Source organism: Hydra vulgaris, chromosome 01 (genome assembly GCF_038396675.1).
Source record: "Hydra vulgaris chromosome 01, alternate assembly HydraT2T_AEP".
NCBI classification, from domain to species: domain Eukaryota; kingdom Metazoa; phylum Cnidaria; class Hydrozoa; order Anthoathecata; family Hydridae; genus Hydra; species Hydra vulgaris.
In genome coordinates this window covers 45,735,001-45,748,897 of record NC_088920.1, presented here as the reverse complement: position 1 = coordinate 45,748,897, position 13,897 = coordinate 45,735,001, and the positions used below count along the sequence as shown (strand labels likewise).

General features: G+C 27.7%; 1 protein-coding gene across 1 annotated transcript in view; it reads left to right on the top strand.

Annotated features, from left to right (window-relative positions):
• LOC100200081 (mediator of RNA polymerase II transcription subunit 14) overlaps positions 1–13,897 on the top strand; it is a 74,366-nt gene that overhangs the window by 48,659 nt on the left and 11,810 nt on the right. Inside the window, exons 31-33 of the mRNA XM_065788337.1 lie at positions 593–648; positions 2,034–2,141; positions 2,269–2,394. Coding sequence (XP_065644409.1) covers positions 593–648; positions 2,034–2,141; positions 2,269–2,394 — 290 coding nt within the window. The remainder of the gene's footprint in view (positions 1–592; positions 649–2,033; positions 2,142–2,268; positions 2,395–13,897) is intronic.

Genomic DNA, 13,897 nt, shown 5'->3' with positions numbered 1-13,897 from the left:
AAGCATCTTCTACACTTTTCTTTGAAGCATTCATAGTTATAAAAAATAAATATAAGTTGGATAATTTGACAGAGGAAAAATTATAAATAGTCTTTTAACACTTGGTACTATATGCACCATCATTGATTGAAGAGAAAAACAAATAAAAAATAGTCATAATCTTTACTTATATATAAATGAATTTTATTTTTAATTCTTATATTAAATTAAAATAAACAAGTACATACAATATGAAAATTATATGTAAACTGTAATTTCTATGCAGAATATGTGGAGTACAACTAAATTCTATGCAGAATGCAACTAAAATGCAACTTACTGCTCTAAAACTAAAAACAAATAAATACTAACAGTATAATGTAAAAACCATATTAAAAAAGATAAATAAAATCGTTAATAAATTACAACAAAATGATAATATTAGCTAAAATACATGTTTCTTTTTTAAAGAAAGATCTTTTCCGTTTAATTTAAAAAAATTGACTATATATATATATGTATTAAGATATTGAGCACTATTTTAAACCCAGTAACTCAGTAAAATGTAAATAACTTACATTTTTTGAGACTTTAAAGTATTTTTTATATACAGAAAACCTATGGTCAACAGATGAACTAAAAACATTGGAACAGTTTTTTGAATCTAAAGTGAGTTTTTTCTTTTCTTTTCATCAATGTATATATAATGAAGTTATATGCTTTATTATGATTTCAGTTAATATTTCTGATTTTATTTTTTTTATTTTTATATAATGTAGTAACTGACTAAATTTGACCTTTTAACAATCTTAGCAGAAAAAATTGTGTGTGAAATTTGAATAGTAAATAAGAAAGATTGAAAGAATATGATAATTTGAACAAATAAACAAAAATTGATGAGGGAACATGAGTTATTTTTTGTTTATTTATTAAAACGATAAGTGTTATAATTTTATCCAAAACAAGATATTTGAAGTACAGAAATCATTAAAAAGTTTAGCAAAAGTGACTCCCTTAAAGATAAAAAGAAAAGTGGTAGACCTCCTAAGCTAACAAAAGATGATGATAATTATTTAAAAACTTCATTTAAGAAATGGGAAAAAAACTTCAACTGAGTTGGAGAAGGACATTAAAACAGCAGCTGGGGAAAATGTCAGCTCTTCTTGTATTTAATGACACCTACTCAAATCAGGATTAAGAAGGTGTGTTGCAATTCAAAAACCATTATTACGGCGTGGCAATAAAGAAAAACAACTTAAATAACACAAAGAATGGATCCAGAAAATGTTTCATCAGGTTTCACCAATAGCAGAGGAAGGAATACTAGAATAGATAACCTGGCCTTCCCAGAGTCCAGATTTGAATATAATTAAGCATATTTGGGATCACCTGGACAGAAAGCTATAACATGCTCCCTGAAATGCAGAAGAATGTTTTAAAGTACTTCAAAGAGAATGGCACAACATACCCCAGGATTTTATGACTAATTTGTATGAATCTATTATCCAGCAAGTATCAGCTGTGATTAAGGCAAAAGGAGGGCATAGTAGATATTAAGAGTTTTTTATGAAGTTTGACATTAAAAAGTTTGTTATTGTTCCTTATTTTGTGTGAAATACATGTGCTTTAATAAGTTTATAATATAGAACTACAAACTTAAATATTAGAGAAGAATTCTCTAGAATTTTACGAAAAAATGTAAGTGGTCTAAAACATATTCACAGTATTGTATATGTGTGTGTATATATATACATCAGCCCTCAGAATACGGGTCAGCATTCGGCAATGTCACCTAAAAGTGCTGACTTTTTCTACTTTCGCGGGGTGTATATATATACACATACACATTTTATTTATTATATCACATTTTATTCATCCTATACCATGTTAGCCACCACACTCATTTTCTTTAAATAGTTATTACAATTTTGTTTCACCACTTAAACTCCAAAACACCAATCTTGACAGAGAAACAAGTTTAGTTCAATAATACCAGGATCATACCACTTAAATCAGACGGAGTATATATTAATTTATAAAAAAAAATTTTTCAGGTAGTATGCTCACCTTATAAAGTCCCAGCATTGACTTCTTTTGCAAGGATACTAGGAACACAATCAAAAATTATGAAAGATTTTGTTAAGATTATGAAACTGGAAATGGTACTTGTTGTTAATAATTTTTTTTTTCTGGTTCTTACTGTATTAATACTTTATAATAGTTTGGTATCTTTTTAATAATAGTTTGTGTTTTTAGTGACTTTTTTGAACAGGCACTTGTTTATTTTAGCAAACCAACTGGAATGATTTTTTGTTCAAAGTTGAGTTATGTTTAACAGTTCCTCCTGGGAAAATCTCATTTATTACTGTTCCAGGAACTCCTGCAGTTGTTTTAAAGAATAAAAATTTAATATTTGTAAGAAATTTATGTATATTTATGTTGCGTGTGTGTGTGTGTATATATATATATATATATATATATATATATATATATATATATATATATATATATATATATATATATATATATATATCAGGGATGCGGAGTCCCAAAAGGACTCCGGCTTTATATCTCTACGTTTTCCAAGTCTGTAGTGTCCAGAAACACTAAACATGATTGTTGACTTAAGATCTGCTATAAGAAAAAAGTTCATGAAATTTAATGACTTGAAACTTATTATTTTTAAGCCCAGAGTCCCGGAGTCCTTGCCGCCATTGTACCTAAGGAATCAGAGTTCAAGAAACGATTGTTCCTCTAACCTAAAAATCTTCAATTTTTTCCTATTAGTAGTCTATAAACTTATTTATGTTTTTAGAGATCCTGGATACCAAAAACTAGGATTAAGTAATCTTTTTGTGACTTTCAAATCCAAAGTCCTTTTTGGGACTTCGCATCCCTGATATATATATATATATATATATATATATATATAATATAATATATATATATATATATATATATATATATATATATATATATATATATATATATATATATATATATATATATATATATATATATATATATATATATATATATATATATATATATATATATATATATATGAAAAAATCCAGATTTAAACAAACAGTTAAAACATAAAGTTTTGCATAATAAAAAAACTTAAACATTTGCATAATAATAAAACTTTTTGCATAATAGTTAACATTTTATTAGTCGTTGACCTTTTGTTAAATAATTTCATAACTTTTTTATTGTATTTTTTTGCTATTGCCTTCTTTTTTGTAATTAACAACAACAACAAAAAAATTATATATATTTATGTATATATATATATATATATATATATATATATATATATATATATACGTAAGTGTATATATATGAATAAAGAAAATATCTTTATATTATCATGTATAATATTGTATACTTGAAAGAGGGCTCAATAGATAAACTAGAGCTATATAATATATTATATATATATATATATATATATATATATATATATTATGTATATATATATAGATATATTATATATATATATATATATATATATATATATATATATATATATATATATATATATATATATATATATATATATATATATATATATATATATATATATATATATATATATATATATATATATATATATATAGATAGATAGATAGATAGATAGATAGATATATTATATATATATAGATATATTATATATATATATATATATATATATATATATATATATATATATATATATATATATATATATATATATGTTATGTTAGTGTATTCCACAAATAGAGTGCTTAATGTTCTTAAAGAACAGAGCAATAATAAATTAGTAAAAACACATATCTAATTTTTAGTTGTCTTCAAAGATAAGTGATAACTTAGATAAGTGTCTTTACTAATTTAATTTATATTTATATATATATATATATATATATATATATATATATATATATATATATATATATATATATATATATATATATATATATATATATATAAATTATGTTAGTGTATTCTGCAAACAGAGTGCTCAATGTTCTTAAAGAACAGAGCAATAATAAATTAGTAAAAACACTTATCTAATTTTTTCTTTCTTCTTCACAGTGTTTCTCCATCAGTAGGTTCATCAGGAAGAATTTATTTATATATATATATATATATATATATATATATATATATATATATATATATATATATATATATATATATATATATATATATATATATATGTATATTAGGCTAGGGTGAAAATAAAAGTTTGGTCTATCAAAGAATATTTTGTTGCGTCTAACTGTAAATCAGCAAAAAATATTAATATAAAACATAGGAAACTGCCCCATTTTGACCCTTAAACATCAGACAAGTCCCTAAAATTATAGAAAAAAAATTTCTTCAAAATTATGTCATGTTGGGTCTCAAATGAAGCGAAATTTTATAATAATTTCAAAAATAATAATCATGTTTTATAAAAACATCTCTAAAAAAAATTGACTCAAAAACACCATAAAAAATTGATTTTTTTTATGTTAAAAAATGGCAGTTTTTACGCATTAAAATGTAAACTAATAAACTAAATACAAAATAATAATTATTTTTCAAATTTTTATAAAATTTCGCTTCATTTGAGATCCAACATGACATACTTTTGAAGAAATTTTTTTTCTATAATATTAGGGACCTGTCTGACGTTTAAGGATCAAAATGGAGCACTTCCAGTAAAACATTTTTATTTTTTACAAATGCTTCTGGTTTCATACATGGATTGGCAAATAAGTATGGTTTGTTGTGATGAAATTCACACTTTTGTTTATTTTCACCCCAGCCTAATATATATATATATATATATATATATATATATATATATATATATATATATATATATATATATATATATATATATATATATATATATATATATATATATATATATATATATATATATATATATATATATATATATACAGTCTTGGCCATAAGTTTGGAACTGATGAATTTTTTTCTCATAGGAACGTTTCTATGACGCGTACGGCATTTAACTGCTGCAGCATCGTGTTTATGCAGCATCAGTTGCATAGTTAAATGCCTTCGCGACTTCTTAATCGTTGCAAAACGTGAATCGTGTAACTTTACACCACAGCAGAGCATCGTGAACAATATGACCCTCATTAAGCTGCATTATACACTGTTCAATGCCTAAACTATCGTTCCCTTGAACTAATGTTTACCTGAACTAATATTCGGTTGAACTAATGTTGAAATATACTTACTTATATTAACAAACTATACATTATATTTTAATCAATTAATTAGCTGATTTACATATATATTAACTGCATATCAGTGCGAAAGGTAAGGCTTAACTTCTTATAAGTATAAAATTAATTAATTTATCCTTTTATTGTTATATAAGAAGTAAAAATATGCAAATAAATCGCTTTATTTGTATAAATGTTTGCAAATTATCATTCAATAATATATACTATTCATAAAAATAGATCTATTAATTTATAATTATTTATATTATTAGCAGTAAGTATTCTACATTAACATGTACAGTGCGTAAAATGACTAGAAGTATTGAATTGTCGAAGGAGAAAAGGGCACAGATGATGATCCTACACCAGCAGAATTATTCTCACAGTAAAATAGCTGGTATACTACACATATCTAAGTCTGCTGTCACCAAAGGCATTGCAAGAGCAAAGCAGTTGGGCACTCTGGAATCCAGAAAGAGGTCTGTACGACCTCGCATAACTTCTGCCACAACGGATCGGGTGATACATCGGCTTGCTGCTGCAAATCCAACATGGTCATCTCTCCAGATAGCAGTAAATTCATCACTTCCTGCCAGTACAAGAACAATCAGAAGACGCCTTTTGAAGGAATTCAAGCTGCCATCATGTCGTCCAGCAAAGAAAGCCATGTTAAGTAAAAAGAATATCCGTGACCGCTTGACATTCTGTCGCAAGTACAAAGACTGGACTGCACAAGACTGGAAAAAAACTATGTTTTCAGATGAGTCAACTTTTTCTCAGTTTGCCTCATATATCAGACATGTCAGGAGACCTGCAAAACAAAGATACAACATCAGGTATGTTGTTCCCACTGTGAAGCAGGCGCCTACCGTTATGGTGTGGGCAAGTTTCTCGGCATCAGGTCGAGGTGGCATATGGTTCATGCCAAAGAATACAACCATCAATGCTCAAGTTTACCTTGGGATATTAAAGGAAAAGTTGAACACTCACATGAACATTCTGAAATGTAAGGTATTTCAGCATGATGGTGCACCCTGCCACAGAGCAGCAGTTGTAACCAACTGGCTAAGACAGAAACATATCGAAGTCTTGGGTCCATGGCCTGGCTCAAGTCCTGACCTAAACCCAATAGAAAACATGTGGACAATGATTAAGCAGAAGGTTGCTGCCACAAATCCAACGTCAGAGAAGTCTCTGATTGATGCCATCAAGCGTGTATGGACAACTGCCATAACCCCAGAATACTGCGCGAAATTGTCCGATTCAATGCCAGCGAGAATAGCAGCAGTACTGGGTGCCAAAGGACATTATTCAAAATACTGATACCATTTTTTACATGACAGAATATTTACTTGTATATAATATTTAAAATAAAAATGATTTCAAAAGTTTTTGTTGATATTTTGGGTATAAAAAGTGTAATTATATCAAAAAACCTAATCGGTTCCAAACTTATGGCCAAGACTGTATATATATATATATATATATATATATATATATATATATATATATATATATATATATATATATATATATATATATATATATATATATATATATATATATATATATATATATATATATATATATATATATATATATATAATGGTGATGTAAATTTTTAGGATAAAAACTTTGGTTGTCCTCAAGGTTGCCCTTGTTCTATATTATTTCGCCCAATAATTACTATTGTCATATATGTCTATATGACAATAGTAATTATTGGGCGAAATTTTGAGCAAATTCAATAATATTTAGGGGTTGCCATGTTTTGTCACATTTTTGGTGTAAAATGAAAAGAAAAAAAATTTAATTTATTGTTTTATATTTATTTTTTATTTGATTAATATTATGTTGGCTGTTGATGTTTATTGTTTAAAAACAATACTGCTATATGAATATATTAAGTACAGCATTTTTTGCGTACTGCATACCAATATGCACTAGGCAAGCAAAAATCTATCATCAGCATCTTCATCATCAGCATCTTCATCATCACTTTGATCAGACTTTGATGCAACTGGTCTGACAGATGAAGTTCCTTCTAGTGAAGATCAATCAATTGAAGAAAAAACTGCTTTTGGATGTCAAAATGAGATCGAAAAGTTCTGCAGTACATTGTGTGATAAGTGAAGACAATGGACTGTGACAGTTGAATGTGACAGCATCAAGTCTTTTGAGATATTTTTTCCTTGGCTGCTGTTTTAAGTTGTTTGCCATGTATTTCTTGGTATTGTTGTTGACACGGAAATCAAAGAAAGCCAATCCTACTAAACGTTCAGAAAAATACCAGAAGTGGCAATGAAAAGCTTTTGCAAAGCTTTTGCAGCAATTGCAATTGTACAAGCTTTTGCAGCAATTGCAATTGTACGATTTGGATATTTTTGAACCCGTTGAAGAAGCATGGCATTATTGAATGGTGCTTGTTCAGCTAACAGAGCTTCATTCCAAAACTATCCGTATATAAATGCCACCAAAAGACTTATGTCTGTTGTTACCTTTGGCCATCTAACTTGCATTGTGTATTGCACCTATAGCCTGAAACTTTACATTAAACTCTGATGTTGTAGTTGATCCTCTAAGCAAAATAAAGCATTACAAATTACTGATAAAAAAAATTGTAACTATTTAATTTAATTGTAAATATTTAATAAATATAATAATCATAAATTTGAATTCATAATAAAAAGAAAAATTAAAATAAAAAGTGGCGGATCCAGGTCTTTGTCCTAGGGAAGGGGAAAACATATTCAAGAGTTCTAAGTAATCACCCTTGGGTTGTTGACCTTTAATTGCTTCACAATAGTATACTAACATTTCTTCACAGAGTTTGATAAAAAAAATCACATTAATGTGATTTTTTTATTAAACTCTTTTCTAAAAATAAAAAGTTCTTCATTCCCTGTAGAGAACAGCTCTTTGTTGATTGCTGTTAATTGCTTCTGAAAACAGTTAAAAAGTCCCACTTAAGGTTCTCCACTGGTTCCAAATTCAGTTGTAAAAATGGTGGAAAGCATGACTTCAAACACATGGTGCCTGCATGTAATACATCTAAGATTATGGTTATGATTCTGCTCTATTATTGTGCAGACACCAATGTTCAACCCAGTGTTGGATGAAGTATTGTCTGGTCCCCGAATATGTTCCTTCAACTTCCAATCTTCAAGTGCCTTCTTACAAGCATCAGCCTGTTACTTGCCCGTACCTGGACCAATCTTTGGAATGCCCATCAATTTTTCCATCCAATCACCAGTCACAATGATGGCAATTTTATCCGCTTTTTGTTGACCACCAGTGATATCAGATAAGAGCTTTATATCTCAATGCAAAAGAAGTTAATCATTATGAGAGAAATTGATCTTGTCAGATGTGGTCATTGCTTCATGAACCAATCACCTTGTTCTGCGGATTGTGCTGAACGACAAGGATAAATCTTTTACTGTATGACCAAGGGCTTGAGCCACTGTTAAGCACAACTATAAAGAGTGCATGGCAATCAGAAATATTAACCCAATCAAGAGATGATACAACATTATTTGATAGAACTTTTATCTTTTTTTTTTGTTAAACTGCTTGTACTGGAAGTGGAAGGAATCAGATATTCATCATCCAAGGAACTAGAGTTACTTGCACTCTCAATGTCAATTGCTGATGAAGAAGGAACAAGTTCAGTTTTTTTCTATCAGTTCCGCTTTACTATTTTGATGCCTTTTTTCCATTTTAGTTTCTCGAATTCGTTTCTGTGTTCCCTAGCTGTTAAATTTGGATCATTTCCTGCCAATCTACAAATTAATGGATCTTCTTGCTGTTGACGTAAGAATGCTTTATCTTCATCGTTTTTTATAACTTCTGATGCATTTTTGGTTTATATATCAAAACGTTCTTCAAGGTCAGCCTGAAAAATTCCTTCTTTCACTTGACAGCTGTTTAATTTTGATCCTTTTTTCAGCAGCAGATGATTGTTATAACAAGCTTTCCAAAGAGATGCATGCGGTTTTTTGTTTCATTTGTCCAAGAAAAAGTTTTTTATTAAGAAAACTTGGTCACAGTTGTTTTCAAGTTTTCTTTTGTTAAGCATTTCAATACTTAGTGGGAAAAACTTCGAAAAGAAAGCAAAACAAAATAGAAAATTAAAATAAATTTAAAAAGAAAAAAAAAATTATTAAATTAAATAATTTGTGTACTGTTTTTATTTTCGTTTCTTTAGGGTGGTTGTTATTTTCATCAACAAAATTGGATAAGGCAAAGCAAAAAGCAAAAAAAAACAGTTTTAGTTGACATTAAAAAGACTGATTTTTCTATATTTTATTTGTTTTTTTAAAGAGGAAAGTGAAAATTTCAATTGCTATCTGTTTGTAAAATATATTTGTATAATTTAAATGTAACAAGTATATAATGTCCCTATATGCATACGTCTATATAATGCATGCATATATGTTTATATATACACTCATGTTGATTTGTTCATGTATGCATGTATACGTATCATACTCATAAGGCCATTTATCTTTTCTTTTCTGTATATAAAAAATCTTTCTGTTTTTGAATGATGCACATTCTTCACATTCAGATTTTTTATACTATTTAAACCTCTCAGTGTATTTTCTAAGTAAGGCGCACACTCGTATATACATAGTTTTTAAGCTTCAAATATGTGGTGTCATCCACACATTTTTCATATAGTCTTAATTGTTTCATATTACCTATCTATTCCTGTATGTTTTTATCCCCAATCTTTTAAGGCTTTGTAATTTTATATACCTGTTGCTTTTTAACATTTGGTTCAGTGTGCTTGGTTCTACCCACCCTCTTCCTTTTGGCCTAATATGTTATTGGTGAAATTTTATTATTTATAAATTTTCACTTGAATTATTTACTTTTATACTCCTACAGCTGTATGTGAAAAAAGTATTGAGCAAAGTATTGAAACGCTTAGTATAAAACTTGCAAATGACCGTGATCATTTTTTCTAAATAAAAACCTTTTTTGTGGACAAATAAGACGAAAAACTGCATGCGTCTCTTGGGAAGGCTTGATTATAATTTTTTTAAACTTTCTTTTCGCTTTATTAATTCTTTGAGTTAGTATTCTTCCTCTCTCCCATATAACAAAAACTGCTTCAATTGTTGCCCGAATACTTTTTTTCATTTCTTGTTTCTCTTCTAAATTGTGGAAAAGCAACTTCGAAGAACATTTCCTCTTGAAGAAAGTCTGGCAGTTGACAGTTGTGTAGGTTTACCAACAAGCCACGCCTCAGTAGAAGACCTAGTAGTTACCATATTATTAATTTCTAAATTGAACAGAAAGCAACATGTTAACAATAAAATATGCAAAATATAGTTTACAGAGGGTTAATGGTATTAGGCAAATTGGCTGGTTTAGTGATAATATGTATACTTGTATATAATATGTATTGTAAAATGTAGATTATGCCTACTAGTTTAAAAATATATAATTTATATTATCTGAAATTTCTATTCCTTATTAGTTAATTAATTTAAAATGCAATATAATTACTAAGATTTGGTTAATTTATCTTAAAAAACATGGCAACCCTTAAAATTGCTTCTATTATTATAATTTTTGGTACACATGATCCTAGGTGTATATATATGGTATATATATATATATATATATATATATATATATATATATATATATATATATATATATATATATATATATATATATATATATATATATATATATATATATATATAGATATAGATATATATATATATATATATATAGATATAGATATATATATATATAGATATAGATATATTTATAGATATATATATATATATATGTATATATATATATATATATATATATATATATATAGATATATATATATATATATATATATATCATACATCAGAACCCACTTTTGCGTATTGAGTATATTACTCATATCATACTCAATACGCAACTCAACGTACGCAATTTCTTTGAGTATAATACTCAATACACAACTCATAATACGCATTTTTTTTTAGTAATTTGCGTTTTTTTTTTAGTGTAAAATATAATTTTGTTCTAAAAGTAATATTGTTTTTTATATAATGAACAAACAGAAACACGAAATGAAAGAGAAAAAAAAATTATATTTTTCTAAAATGTATTTTCAATTCATAAACAAAAACAAAAGTAATAAAGAAAATTTTCAAACAACTGAAGAATTATTTTCACTCAGTATTTTCACTTCATTAAGTATGGTTAAGTTACTTTTTAAAAAGGCACGATTTATTAGTGTTTCATCGGTCATGTTGCCGGCTCTTTTTCGATTAACTACACCACATATGCTATAAAAAAACGTTCAACATAAGCGGAGGATGTCGGTATATTAAAAAACATGAGACACAAATTATAAAGATATGACAATTCTTTTCTTTTCTTAAACCAAAATGCATCATAATGAGTTTGGTTGGTGAAATTATGGTTTCTTAAAATGTTTACAAAGTTATTCCTTTCTTTGTCAGCTAGGTGTCCGATGCTAAGTTCTTTTTTGTTGTACTCTACCTGATCCAATTCTATGCTTTGATAAAACTGATCAAAGGCTTCATCGTCAGGAACACTTTTTGAGAGAAACTATTATTAGAACCACTTGCTGTCAAATCGTTTTTTTCGTTTTTTTTATTAAATTCAATTGCCAAGTTTACTAATGAACTTAGTCCCAAATTGACTGTGGCTTTTGCAATCGGTCTTTGATACCATAGATAAAGTTTAGAAACATTTAAAACTGCAGCAGCTGCATAAACAGCAGAGTTAAGCTCATGCTCAAATTGTTTTTTTACATTAGTTATCAGCAATTCGCAAAATTTTTTCTTTTTATCATCTTTTTTAGCCATTTCCTCATATTGCATGATTAATAAATGTAAACTTGGTACCAAGTCACCAATATGTACACGATTTCTTTGATTCAAAAGCGTAAATCTATATGCTGGGAGCATCAATGGTAAATAGAATTCAATCTCTGCTTGAGTAACTGGACATTTATAGTTTCAAAACAATGTTTTTTATATGCTTTGTAAAAACAAATCAACATTAAAAAGCTTGATGACCAACGAGTTAAATTTTTGTTTCTTAATCTATTTTTTTGTTGTTGAAAGATTCGGGCAATTTGAATTGTCTGATGAGTTTTTTTAGCAAATGAACAAAGCAATGACAAAATAGTTTTCAATCGTTTGCATGACCTCACAGTATTACGTATAGAAATATTAAATTTGTGGTTTGTGCATGCAAATCGAGGTACTTTTCTGCTGCCGAGTTCAAACTCTAATTGATCTACTATACTATGATCCCCAAATTCATAATTATCGGCATCATCAATTCCAGTAGCATCAATCTCAGCATCAATCTCATTAGATAGTTTGCTGAATTTAATATCATTTTGGATTGGATTTATTTCTTCAGTAAGTAATTTGTTAATTTCAGGTTCAATTTTGTTTTCAGGTGAATCTTTCAGTTCCTGATCATTCTCATCACTGTCGTCATTCTCAAACAATTCTTCCCAAAAGTCTTCTTCAATCCAATTGCCGTTTTCCAATTCATAATTGAGCATTTGTGGAAAAGCTCTAAGAAAAGCTTTACCACCATCACTCACATAACCGTCAACTTTAGATTTATCGAAATCATATTGATTTAATATTTCTTCTGAAACCAATATAATTTTTTCAGCATTATGTGGGCCACTCATTCGTTGAAGACCAAGAACTATTAGCTTTTTACTGAAATCAGCAAAGGTAACCTGGCAACATAAGGCAAAAAATCAGCCAGCTGGCGGCTATCCCAGATATCACCTATTAATGTAATAGTTTTGGCTTTTCTTAGGCAGTTAGTGATTGTTTTTTTTATCTTTTCAACTACCATAGGAACTATATTATAGACAAAAGACTTCTCGCATGGTAAATGAATTTTATGACGCTCTAAAAGTCTTTTTAGATGAATGTTACCTAGCTCTTGTGTTGCCATATTGGATGACATTACATATTTAGTTAGATCCATAATATTGTCATCTAACAACGAGTCATCATTATCAAGATTTAAATCATCATAAGCCTTTTTCCAAGCCATAAAGTCGTCTTTGCCGTTACATTGTGTGGAATTAAAATGCTAAAAAAATTACCAATTTTACCTAGTGGTTCATGTAATACCTTATAGCAATAAATGCAGGTAAAATGTAATTTTTCTTTCTTTCCGGGCTTAAAATCGATTTCGGTTCGGCAATGAAAAAAGTTTAAAACTGGACTGTAAGTTTTTTCAGTGTCACCAAATTTGAAAATTTTACGCGGAAATTTATTGTTTTTCAAGTTATGTTTAATTTCATTAATCTCTTTAACATATCGTTTAATAATTATATTTGTTAATAAAGCATTGCTTATGCTTTCGCTGCACGATGGTTGACTATTTTCAATCGACAATACGGCTAAGGCACGATTTCTTCTATCAGAATTTATTTGTTTATTTACAGACTGATTTTCTTCTTTATTTATATTTTTTTCTTTTTTTCTCAAACTCTTTACTTTAGAGTCTGAACCTAATTTTCGTTTGACGGATCTTCCATACATGTTAAAGCAAAAAATCTAAAATAAAACTTTTGTTAAGCAAATAAGCAATATTATAAAACTAGTTTAAATTACATTACATATATAAATTACTTTAGTTTATATAAGATTGAAGATTAA